The sequence below is a fragment of the Chrysemys picta genome, chromosome 20, assembly GCF_011386835.1.
Source record: "Chrysemys picta bellii isolate R12L10 chromosome 20, ASM1138683v2, whole genome shotgun sequence".
Lineage (NCBI taxonomy): Eukaryota > Metazoa > Chordata > Testudines > Emydidae > Chrysemys > Chrysemys picta.
In genome coordinates, this window is record NC_088810.1 from 8,812,547 (window position 1) to 8,825,891 (window position 13,345).

The 13,345-nt window shown below is 49.3% G+C and overlaps 1 protein-coding gene across 1 annotated transcript in view; it reads right to left on the reverse strand.

Moving 5' to 3' along the window:
* The window catches only part of LOC122174037 (IgGFc-binding protein-like), a 27,189-nt gene extending 18,628 nt beyond the window's left edge, over positions 1-8,561 (reverse strand). Inside the window, exon 1 of the mRNA XM_042853939.2 lies at positions 8,003-8,561. Within this exon, the coding sequence (XP_042709873.2) occupies positions 8,003-8,540 (538 nt within the window). The 5' untranslated portion in view covers positions 8,541-8,561. The remainder of the gene's footprint in view (positions 1-8,002) is intronic.
* Positions 8,562-13,345: the final 4,784 nt, after the last annotated feature.

A 13,345-nucleotide genomic window follows, 5' to 3' on the forward strand; every position in this document is an offset into this window, starting at 1 on the left:
ATGTGTGAGGGCTTGTCTACACTAGAAGCGCTACAACAGCGCAGCTGCCCCACGTCTGGCTGAGACGCTCTATGCCAATGGGAGAGAGCTCTCCCGTCAGCATAATAAAATCACCTCCGCAAGACGCAACAGCTGTGTCAGTGGGAGAAACTCTCCTGCCAACCTCGTGCTGTCCACACCAGCACTTATGTCAGTGTTGGTTTATTCACACCCCTGAGGGACAGAAGTCATGCCGATAGAAGCCGTAGTATACACATTGCCTTAAAAACGGGGGATGCCAATTTACCGTTGGGGCAGATGCTAAGGGCAGGTCCACACTACAGAATTACTTCGGTGCAGCTGTGCTGATGCAGCTTTTCAAGTGTAGACGTACGGTAAAATATAATCCAGGAAATGACTGAAATGCTCCAACTAAGGACGCATCGAAGAAATGTGCTATATATCACCCCCATCTACTGGACACTGACGGAAATAGCAGAGAAACCAGGAGCTGCTAATGGCCAATTAGAAACAGAGTAGCCACCCTCCAGCTAACCTCAAACCAGAGTATATACACCTCAGGCCACTGCACACCGTCTGTGACCCCAGAGATTGCTGAACCCGCGTGGACAACCTCTCCCCTTGTCCAGGTCAGGTCACAAGGCCCAGAAGAGCTGACGGAACCCTCCAAATAAACTACTGAATCCAGAAGTGCAACTGATGCAAGGACCAGCCGTGTGGCCAGGAGTCTCCCTTATTGCATGGTTAAGGGGATAAAAAGAAGCAGTGAGATTTCATGTCAAAGATTAGATTGCGCCTTCTATTCGCTAATATAGAAAAGAGACAACAAGAAGGGGTTCTTTAAAATGTCAGACAAAAAAGAAGGATCAAGGATGGTGTGCTTAATGGAGAAGGTGAGCTGGTAACAGCAGATGAGAGGAAGGCAGTGCTGCTCAATGCTTATGTTGCTTCAGTCTTTGCACAAAATATAACATGTGACTGGACAACTAGCAAAGTTACCACAGCCAGTAAGGGGAAGGGATGCAGATCAGAATAAGTAAAGAACGTGTCAGATCTTCTGACCAATTTGAATGAATTCAAATTAGTGGGGACAGATGCTATTCGCACGAGGGTGGTGAAGGAATTAGCTGAAGAAATCTCCTAGCCACTGGCAATAATATTTGCAGACTCATGGATGACAGGAGAGGTCCCGGGACACTGGAGAAGGGCTAATGCAGTGCCCATCTTTAAAAAAGGGAAAAAGGAGAAGCCAGGTGTAACAAAGTGGGGTTTTATTCATCTGGCTATGTTGCATGTGAGTCTTAGGGTACGTCTATACTTACCTCTAGGTCCGGCGGTAAGCAATCGATCTTCTGGGATCGATTTATCTTTAGACGCGATAAATCGATCCCGGAAGTGCTCATCGTCGATGCCGGTACTCCTGCTCAGCGAGAGGAGTACGCAGAGTCAACGGGGGAGCCTGCCTGCCGCGTGTGGACCCGCGAACTAAGATAGTTTGACTTCAGCTACGTGAATAACGTAGCTGAAGTTGCGTATCTTAGTTCGAAGTGGGGGGTTAGTGTGGACCAGCCCTTAATGTCTATACTAACACTATGTGTACCTCCGTTTCTCTGTGTACTACACCAATATTTCGGTGGTGGGAATTGGGTGTGTGATTTTTGCTGAGGCCCCCGGGGCTGGTGAGGTTGCCCAGTGGTCTGGGTCTGCAGGTATGCTATGGCCGTGCCCTTCGTAACCTGAGACCCAGAAGGGGGGTGCGACCAGGTGACACCTTTTGCGGTGGAAGCAGGACAGAGAGGAGGAGGAGGAGGAGCAACAGGGGTGTCTGAGGTCGGGTTGCTGGAAGCTGGCAGTCTGTTTGGGGGACTGGAAGAGGGGGAGTCCAAGCCGTCTGGCCCAGGACTTCCCAAAATGGACTTGGCTGAAAGTCACTTATTTCTGTGATAGCAAGCTCTGTTCTACGCTGTGTTCCTGTCAATTAATAAACCTTGTTTTACCGGCTGGCTGATGACTGCAGGAGTTGGGGTGCAGAGCCCTCTGACTTCCCCAGGAGCCCCGCCTGGGCAGACTTGCTGCGGGAATCACACTGGGAGGCAGGGGATGCTGAATGCTCCGAGGTCAGACCCAGGAAGGTGGAAGCTGTGTAAGCTTCTTGCCCTGGAGACAGAATGCTCCGAGAGAGGAGGCTCCCCCAGAGTCCTGACTGGCTTCGTATAGAGTAGTTCCAGAGCATCGCCCGGTGACACCGTGACATCAGGGAACTATAGACCAGTCACCCTGACCTCAATACCCAGGAAGATACTAGAGCAATGTAGGAAACATTCTATTTGCGAATACCTGGGGGATGAAGGGGTGATCACTAGCAGCCAGCATGGATTTATCAAGAACAAATCATGCCAAACCAGCTTGATTTCCTTTTTTGACAGGGTAACTGGTTTGATGGCTAGGGGGAATGCGGCGGACATAATATACCCTGGACTTCAGTGAGGCTTTTGACACAGTCCCACATGGCATTCTGATAGGTAAGCTGGAGAAATGAGGGCTTGGTGGAACTACCATTACATGGATACATAACTGGTTAAGCAACCACAAACAAAGAGTAACTATTAATGGAATGATGTCGGATTGGAGGGAGGTCTCAAGTGGGGTCCCACAGGGATCTGTTCTGGATCCGGTGTTGTTTAACATAAACGTTTAAATTAATTAATGAAGATATTCTATCTTCTAGAACTGGAAGAGACCTTGAAAAGTCATTGAGTCCAGCCCCCTGCCTTCACTAGCAGGACCAAGTACTGATTTTTGCCCCAGATCCCTAAGTGGCCCCCTCAAGGATTGAACTCACAACCCTGGGTTTAACAGGCCCATGCTCAAACCACTGAGCTATCCCTCCCCTATCTTTATTAATGACTTAGATGTAGTACTAGAGAGCAGACTGATCCAATTTGCAGATGACAGAAATCTAGAGGGCGTTGTCAACACTATGGAGGGATAGAGCTAAAATTCAGAGGGATCTCGATAAATTGGAGAACTGGGCTCTAGACAACAAAATGAAATTCTACAAAGACAAATGTCAGGTGCTATAATGCACAAATACGGACTGGGGGATAACTGGCTTGGCAGCAAAAAGAACAGGAGCACTTGTGGCACCTTAGAGACTAACAAATTTATTAGAGCATAAGCTTTCGTGGGCTACAGCCCACTTCTTCGGATGCACTGCTGAGAAGGATCTGGGAGTTGTGGTGGATCACAACCTCAACATGAGTCAGTAATGCCACGTGGTTGCAAAAGAAGCAAATGCAATGTTAGGTTGCATTACCAGAGGCCTAGCATGCAAGTCACGGGAGGTGATAGTACCTCTCTGCTCAGTGCTGGCTAGGCCTCAGCTGGAGTACTGTGTCGAATTTTGGACACTGATGTATAGAAAGGATCAGAGGTGAAAGTGGGCTCCGGGGCCCCCAAACCAGTAAGTCTTTTATCTTACTTTCACCCCTGGACAGGACATAGAGAAACTGGAAAGGGTCCAGAGGTGAGTGATAAAGATGATCAAAGGGATGCAAGTCTCAGGAGCAAAGGCTGAAGGAACTGGGTATGTTTAGTTTGGAAACGAGGCGATTAGAGGGGACATGATAGCGGTCTTTAAATACTCAAAAGGCTGCTATAAAAAGGATGGAGAAAAGTTGTGCTTTTTTGCCACAGAGGGCAGGGCAACAGGCAATGGATTCAAACTACAGCATAGAGATTTACATTAAGGAAAACCTTCCTACTTGGAAGAACAGTAGGACAATGGAATGGCCTTGGGAGGTTGGGGAACCTCATTCACTGGAGGTTTTCAAAAGGAGGTTGGAGCCATCTGTCTTGGATGGTTGAGACATAACTAATCCTGCATTTTGACAGAGCGTTAGACTAGATGACCTTTGTGGTCCCATCTAACCTGGTGGTTCTATAATTCTATGAATAAATGAGGGTTAGCTTATTGAGTGTATGTTCTTCAGTGAGACAGCACTGACTAATGCTATTTGTCTACCTCGGGAATCAGCGTTACAACTCTCCTCATGAATAATCTGTTTTATTCTTCCAGTGTAATGTCTCCTATCCTACAATAAGTTTGAAAGATGTGGTGTGAAAAGTATTAGGTATAGTCCAAGAACATATGAAGCATGTCCGCTAGATTTAGAAGACATTAAGGGATTTTGTTTGGGTTTTTTTGTAAATTATTACACTGTAGAAGTGATAGGAATTGTATAGCAGTAGAAGGAAAAAAAGAATGTTGAATGATATTAGCATCTAACCAGGGTATAACTCTGGAATGTTAAGAGAAATGTCTTTAAAAGGGGTGATCCCAATTCATAGTTGGGGCAAATACTAAAATACAGTCCATGAAATGACTCAAATGCTCCAACTAAAGGAAGCATTGACGAAATAGGTTATACACCACCGCCCTCTACTGGACTCCGATGGAAGTAGCAGAGAAACTGGGAGCTGAAAGCTGAGAGCAATTATGGCCAATAGAATCCGCAGGGTGGCAATTAACTTCAATTAACAGAGCATACAACCCTGAGGCCACTGCTCCACCCCCCACTCCACCCTGAGGAACCAACCCCACACCACCCCTTCCCCCAAAGTCCCACCTGTTAGGATATAGATATTCAGGCCTGTCTGTAAAGGCCTATACTTTAAGAATTTACATGTATTCTTATCACTTAGCTAGTTATAGAGGTATAAAAGAAAGAATTAAAATCACTGTCTGTCTGTGAAAGGGCCTTCTCGTACTGTGACATTCTGAGGCTCTGATCTTAGGCTAAGTAAGGCCTTCGGCTAAGCAGCAGAGGCAGCCATAAACTGGGAAGTGAACGGTCACATCCTCACCTTCCAAACTAGTCTCATGGAAACAAGGTGCTATTGGGCTGTTAGAATACAATCCTGTCCTGATATTCCTGTCACCTCCAGAGAAAGGGAAGAGCCTAGCCCTAGAAGATGTAAAAGGAAACTTAGTTTAATAGCATCCTGTCTGGCAAGAACTCACTTATCAATAGACACAGCTGGAACACCCTTAAGTCTGTATAGGTGTATTTGTGAAATCCTCGCTTCTGTATTGTTTTGTATGTTTATTTGCATGATCTCTGTCTGGCTCTGTGATTGTTTCTGTCTGCTGTATAATTAATTTTGTTGGGTGTAAACCAATTAAGGTGGTGGGATATAATTGGTTAAATAACCGTGTTACAATGTGTCGGAATTGGTTAGTTAAATTTCAGTAAAATGATTGGTTAAGGTATAGCTAAGCAGAACTCAAGTTTGACTGCAGACTATATAGTAAATCAGGAAGTGCGGGGGGAATGGGAACAGGAACTGGGGGTGGGGGAACTGGAATCATGTTTTGCTAAGCGGGGGGGAAATGGGAACAGGGAATGGAAACAGGTAGACAGGCAAGGCTCTGTGGTGTCAGAGGTGGGAAGGGGGACACTGAGGAAGGAAACTGGAATCATGCTTGCTGGAAGTTCACCCCAATAAACATTGAATTGTTTGCGGCTTTGGACTTCGGGTATTGTTGCTCTCTGTTCATGCGAGAAGGACCAGGGAAGTCAGAGGGTGAAGGAATAAGCCCCCTAACATCACCTTCGCTCCGCATCTTCCTGCCCCGGCTCCGACCCCTCCCCCGAGGCCTTGCCCTTGTTCTGCCTCTTCCCACCCCAACTCCACCTTCTCCTGTAGACCCCCGCCTGCCCGTCGCTCGCTGCTCTCCACCCTCCCACCCAGCCGCAAATCAGCTGTTTGGTGGTGTCACAGAATAGATATTTGGTGGCGCCCCTGATTAGCTCATCCTTTCCACCCCTGATTAGCTCATCAGGGGCGCCGCCAAACAGCTGATCGGCGGCAGCGCTGACCAACCGCGGTGGCTGGTGGGTGCTGAGCACCTATTATTTTTTTCCCCATGAGTGCTTCAGCCCCACAACACCCATGAAGTCGGCACCTTTGACCCCAGAGCTTGCTGAACCCCTGTGGACAACATCTCCTCTTGTCCAGGTTGGGTCGGAAGGCCAAGAAGAGCAGCTGAATCCAGAAGTGCAGCTATGCAGCCATGTGGAAAGGAGTCTCTCTTATTCCAGGGTTAAGAGGACAAGAAGAAGCCGTGAGATTTCATTTCAAAGATTAGAAGGAGAAATCCGTTCTTTAATAGAAATGAGTGAAGTCTAGAATGAGTTGAGACTTCAGTGAGACATCAAGGAACCCTCTTTTGGATTTTAACCGACTAATGCTATATGCCAGCTCTCCTTGATAAGTCCAAGCAAACTGGCTTAAAGATATTTAAAACAATAACTTTAAGAAATTACTTTTGATACTTTAAAGTTGTCCTTTTCACCCCAAACCATTCAAATAGCAGGGACCACACTCCTGAAAGTGCCTTTAAGACGTGTATCCTTGCTCCTTGGAGAGGCACTAGAAGTGTAATAAATGTATTAAAAGTACTAAACAATTGATGATCATAAGTACATTTAATAAGAAACCTTGGTGATTTGGCCTCAACCATAGTCTATGACAGTGGTTCTCAAACTTTTGTACTGGTGATCCCTTTCACATAGCAAGCCTCTGAATGCAACCCCCTTTATAAATTAAAAACACTTTTTTATATATTGAACACCATTATAAATGCTGGAGGCAAAGCGGGGTTTGGGGTGGAGGCTGACAGCTCATGACCCCCCAGTAATAACTTCGTTACCCCCTGAGGGGTCCCGACCCCCAGTTTGAGAACCTTGGTCTATGACAATTGCTTGTAAGGCTGAAGTGGTGGTTTCAGAACATTGGTTGTGTCTACCCTTGATCGGTGAACTGCTGACTGCATCCTGAGGTGGTTCTGGGTGAATCAGTCACTTGTTGATTGGTTAAGAATAACCTGAGCATCGTGACCTGAGAAATACTGTTCAAGGTACAAGCTGGTAAGAAAGGAACCGAGTGTAAACGCTAGTAGACTAATGCTCTCTGGACTCAATAAAAAGGGGTTACCCTAATTCATTTCCAATTCCAATTCTGATTACAACACTTATCCAATTGGCAAATCTAGTTTGTTTCATTTCAGCTTTAAATTCTCACTGGCACCAAAGCAGCTTCATAACACTAACCCCCTTTCACTCTTACAAAGAGATCGGTTGCAGAAACAGAAAGCGGCGTCTCCATAGGGGGCACATGACTCTCGCGTTTGGGGAGGCTGGCTACGAGTGTTGGAAGAACCATAGAAGTGGGAGGGGCAACCACCGCCCGGACCATGTCCCCACCCCGCCTGTGCCCCAAGGCTTCCCCCACCCGCTCCGCTTCGCCCCCTCCCCCGAGGCCCCCCCACTCACTCCACTTTGCGCCCTTCCCCAAGGCCGCCCCACCCGCTCTGCTTCACCCCTTCCGCCAAGGCCCCCCTCACCTGCTCCACTTTGCCCCTCCCCCGAGGCTCCCCTGTCTGCTGCTTGCTCCTCTGCACCCACGAGACCCTCCCCATCCACCTGCTGCTCATTCCTTTCTGCCCCCTCCTGCCGTCAGGGTGAGAGATGGGGGGGGAGGAGAGGAATGAGCGGCAGATGGGAGGGGTTCGGGGGAAGAGGTGCAGCGAGGGCGGGAAGAAGTAGAGCGGGGGCGGGGAAAAGAGGCCAAGCAGGGGCAGGGTTTTGCGATGGAGCATGGGTCGGGCCATAGTCCAGGTGCCAGTAGACCCCAACTTCTTGGCAGCCTCTGGCAGCGGCACTCCAAATGCGGTGGGTCTAAGCGTCCCCAAACGGGGCAAGAAATGCCAGATGTGGTGCACCTCCCTTTGGAGGTTAGCCTCCCCAATCCTCTTATACTCGCTACTCATGGGCATGGGCCCATGTTCCTGTGATTCAATGGGGCCGGAGCCAAATCTGTTTGAAATCAGTGGAAAAACTCCCTTGATTTCAGTGGACTGTGGATCAGACCAAGGAAACAAAGAAGATCTGGGGAGTCTGAGGTAACACTCTCCATATATTAGGACTCGTCTGCTTACCGCACGCAGCCCGCTGTCTCCATGGCTCAATGGCAATGCCACGACTTTGGCACCGCTGGGCATAACTGCGAAGCACTTGACACAGGGTCTCGCGGCTGCCCCGAGTCACACACACATCCCTCACGCAGTTCTCCAAGTGGATCTGAGCAGCAGCCGCCTGGTTACACGCTTTAAAAGGCCCAGCAGTGTCTGCAATGACCCCGCAGTAGCGCTGAGATCTGTACTGGGCTAGTTCCACTTCATTACATTGGGCTGGGAGCCCAACAGCCGTGCAGTGAAAAGGGGAGTCAGCATCCTTCCAGCTGTTGCCAAAGGGGACAGCATCAGGAACCACAGAACCGTTTGGGGTCCGGAAATCATCGCTCTGGTTCCCATTGAAATCCCCACCGAGTCCACACAGTGACCCAAAATAGATCTCAGAAACAGAAACCGACACAGAGTGGGACCAGTCGTAGGACACAGAGAGGCCAAAATCCGTCTGGAGCACAGCAGACGAGCCGCTGAAATAGGCGTAGAGTTTGCCTGATGCAAGGACCATGGGCAGATTGACCAGGGATCCGTTCACCTAGGGAGAAAGCGAGACAAGTGTGTGCGTTAATCCCCTCGCCCCAAGCCTGGTGCATTCATTGTCATGCCTACAGGCAGCCCGCATTTCGAGCGATTTCACATCACTTTTATTGTCTGTATCCTAGAATCGTTCTGTACGTTTGGGGTATTTGTTTTTCTGCCCTGCTCTATATTCCATCCCCTTTGCAAACCAGAACTATGGCCAGCTTGGCAGTTTGTTCCTCCAGGTCATTAGTAAATGAGGTTCCGAAGACAACCTGACAAAATTTAGAGCAAGACTGAACCACTGGCTTACCTTGGTAGCAGGTTCTTGACACCTACTTACATGGAAGAGGAGCATATTTAAGGCTTCTCCCAGTCATGATTTTCCTGGACCTACATTTCCTCCCCTAACTCTGTTCAGCACAGATGAGATCAATTTCTTCAAATCTGTGAAATGCTCTTACCTGCACTTGACCATACTGTCCCGCCACTATAGTGATATGCTCTCCATAGACATCTAGCTCCACCAGGCGCGTCCAGGACACCGCGATGGATCCTTTGTGCTCATTCTTCACGTTGACAGCGAAGTCTGGGAGGTTCCCAGGGGGGCCACAGTACTTGCTCAGGGTGTACTTGCAGGCTCCTTGATAATCAAACGTGACTCCATCAAACGTGGTGTGGTGGGAGTAGCCGAACACCCAGCAAGTGCCGAACGTCACAGGGTAACAGCCTCGGACGCCATCCACAACGCTGCATGTCTCCAGAGCCCCACAGGCATGATCCTGGCACTGCATGGGCTGGGCAGGCTGTCGGCAACCGCATTTCCTGCTGCAGGTGTCTGTCAGGATCACCTCCTCTCCCAGCTGGTGATACTGACCATTCAACGTGCAGCCGCACCGGCTCACAGGCACACAGCGTCCAGCGTCCAGCACATACCCTTCCCTACAGAAGCATCCCGCCACGCAGGGCTTTTTGCAGAGCAGGGGTGCACTAAGGTTGGCACAAGTGGCAGGGCAGGCAGGGCCACAGAAATCAAAATAATTCTTGGCTAGGCAAGTGAAACCTAGAAGAATCAAGAGAGACCTGCACATGAATTCCTTGCCAGCACTTCACAAAGAGCCCCGGGCTGATGTACAAGCCCTAACTATCTTTTCCCCATTTTTCATCTGAAAGTGTTGTTCATCTTCACTTGATTCCCAGCCAGGGCTAAAACCAGAGCAAGAGAAACCGTCCGCACTTGTGAATTCACTACAAACAGAATCTGCCCTCTGGGGAGTATTACTCTTCATATATATTTGAATGACTATCAGGCAAGAAAACAGAGAGAAGTGGCATGGATGGAATACCTAGAGTGGAAAAGGGACAGTTCTGATCCCAGCTTTTGCACCCACTTCCTAGTCCCATGAAAAGTAAACCTTTGGATTTGGTATCAGACAAGAAAGTGTATCTGCCTGTGGGAATGACTGGCATTGTTCCTTCCCTCCTCTTTACGTTGGAATGGGGGAAGCTGTGACAATTGTGTTGCACGTGCACATTGTGGAAATGCTGCTTGTGTTTTGCACTGCTGGTGTGTCAGGGCCCTGACTTTAGAGAACACTATCAATTTCACCCAGTAAATAGGTATTGTAGAGCTGGGATAACATAGACCGGGAATAGCCATTTTAAATAAAAGCCAAGACCCTTATCGCTTACTGCATCCCATCCGTGGTCTCCAGTTTGCCATTTTCACACCGACAATGGTGCACATCTCATCGTAAGATTCGATAGCTGTGCACAGCATGCGATTGCCCAGGCCATACTGACAAAGGTCGTAGACACAGGACTCGTAGTAAGGGGCTGGGCTCTCGTGCCAGTGACATTCAGAGAAAGGTCCCGAGCGGTTCGTTAGGATCCCACACAGCTGCTGGAACATGTGTAATTTTGGACAAGGCACAAGGTTGCCGGTGTCATTCGTACACCTGGAAGAGACATGTGAATAATGGTTACTAGGTTTTTCCTCTCATCTCGCTAAAGAGTCAGGATGCACCCGGGCGCACAGGCCAGTCCCTGATATAGAAGGTTGATGCATTCCGCATTCACATTTTTAGTGAGTGCTTCATTCATTTGATTTTTGCTGTTCATCAGAAACTGACATTGTGAATAGTAGAGTCCAGTGTGAAATTCACCTGCAGGGCAAGCGCCTCAGATTTTGCCAGATGCTGCAGGGGACCCTGGGAAGTCTGAACTCTAATCCTCTGCCTCTTGAAGCAAAGGGAACCTAACATAACCAAGGGCCTGACCCTGCACCACTGAATTCCTGGGAGCTCTGCCCATTGACATGGAACCAAAGGAATCTTCTTCCACTTTCATTGGAGGATAGGTCCATCAATGGCCATTAGCCAAGATGGCTAAGCCTCTGAGTGCCAGATGCTGGGAGTGGACGACAGGGGATGGATCACTCAATGGTTGCCTCTTCTGCTCATTCCCTCAGAAGCATCTGGCATTGAACTGTTGGAAAATAGGACGCTGGGCTACATGGACCATTAGTCTGACCCAGTGTGGCTGTTCTTACAAGCAACCGGCTCATGAACTCCACAGCTGTGGTTCTCAACCTTTTTGGGCTCCAGACTCATGTGTAAATGTTGATGGCCTATCACAACCCAGTAAACAGGCTGTGGAGGGGGAGCTGGGTTCTTCCCCTGCAGGGATGTGGGGGGCGGCCCTGTGGGGGTTGCATAGCCCCTCCCCCCACACTGACCCTGCAGCACCGACTCCTCCAGTCCACTGGGGCTGTCTGAGCTGGACTCTCTGCTCCGGGCTTTGTGACTTCTGGGGTTTCGCCACCACTCAGGTTTGGCCCAGCCGCCACTCTGTCATGTCATGTCATGTCTCAAACAGTGGTGCAGTGCCCCCACACACCAGGTCGGGGCACGACTCCGACAAATGTGACCCAGCCAGCCCCTCATCAGTGCAGCCTGGCAAACCTTACCAGAGCTGTGACCCCTAGGCTGTAGTGCACAGAGCATGGAGCTGAGCTCAGGCAGCTCCAATGGGCCAGAGCCACCACACAAGCCTTTCAAATATTCTGGTGCCTGGGTTTTGGGTCATGATCCAGTGCAATGGGGCCCACACTCTCCTTGTGCTCTACAAACAACAGGAGGGAAATATGGAAACTGTGTTCCCAGAAGCCCAAGGGAACAGGCCACTTGTAGGCTGGAGACTCCAGCCAGTAGGAGAAGTAGCACCAGAAGCATCCAAAGCAGGGACATCTGGTCATGTGGACACACAGAACTGTCTAGAGCTTTGCCTCCACATTTTGTGCTCTATGCTGATGGGCTGTTTGGTCCAACCCTCCCGTGCCCTCAAGGTCTCTTCACCTCAGCTTCACTCCACACCTGCCCCTCCTACTTCTCCTCCCCTGCCTTGTCCCTCTCACTCTCTTCCTTTCATTTTTAGCTAATCCCCTCTTAACTAAACCCACCTCCATACCCCCAAGAATATCATGAAACTAACAGGCTGTTTGCTAACATCACATTTTCCCCTCTGCTTCTGTGTCCGACCCCTTTCCTCTGCCCAGTGTCTATCTTGTCTAGTTAGACCAGTGGTCCCCAAACTGTGGGTCACACCTACTAGGGGGGCGCGGAGGAATGTTCAGGGGGGTGCAGCGGGACCCAGTCCAGCCCTCATGGGGGGAAGGGAGGGAGCACCACCCAGCCCCGCTCTGCCCCTAGCTCTGGTCCAGCCCCGTCCCCAGCTCCTAGCCCCGAATACCAAATCTCAGCGTGCTGAGCTATTCTTAGATTTTCCAACCCCTCCAGGAACCCTTCAGGTCTCTGCCAGGATGCTGGTATTTTCCCTTTCTGTAGAAAAAGTGGCTAGGGGATAAACAAACATACCCGGGAGGGCTGGTGTCAGAAATCCAGGCGTTCCCGAACTGTGTGTTGTTCCCGGCTCTCTCTCCGCTGGGCAGGACCTTATCATCCATGGGATTGCCATTGAAATTCCCACACATCCCACATAGCTGCTTCCGATACTCCGGGCCCACACGGACAAACAAGCTACTGGCACCATTAAACTGGATCTCCAGGCTGCCCTTTGCTCTCACTGTTAGCTGGTTCTTCAGTCTCAGGACTTTGGCAACAGTGCCCAGATGTGCTGGTAAGCGAGTCCGTAGCCCATTAACCTGAGACATAAAGGCAAAATTCGTTTCCTACCCAGTCAGGCATTTTGCTTCTCTAAGCCGGTACCTGCTGCTGCATCAGCTAAGCACTGAGGGGTTTGTGAGTCTTCGTCCAACACGTGGAGATAGTGTATGAAATTGTGTTTGACAGATCTCTGTGCTGGCCCTGAACTCCAAGCCCATTCAGAGCCCCGTAACAATGACACCACTAGGAAATACAGAGTAACTGGATCCTGGGTGGCACTGTATTTGTGCCTCAAAATGGCCCATCAGTCAGTGCAGACGGTCTCAAGAGAATCACCCCAGTGCAGGGGGATTTTACAGTAGTGAAGGATCATTACACCAGCCCCTACCCCACCTTCCCTGGGCCTCGCTCTGACCTCAGGTGGACTGATTTTACATCAGTGTCATTGCATTGACTGTAACAGGGTTACTGAGGACAGGATCAGGCCCTTTGTTCCTTTTTATAACCGAGATGATTGTGACACTACGCTCCATATTCTTCATAGAAATATTGTTATAATATGATTATAGCAGATCTAAGATGTATTTTATGCAAGATGGGTCTTGTGAGATATCATTGGAAAGGTTCTGAGTTACTGAATATGATTGGCCTACTTGTATGCATGTATAAT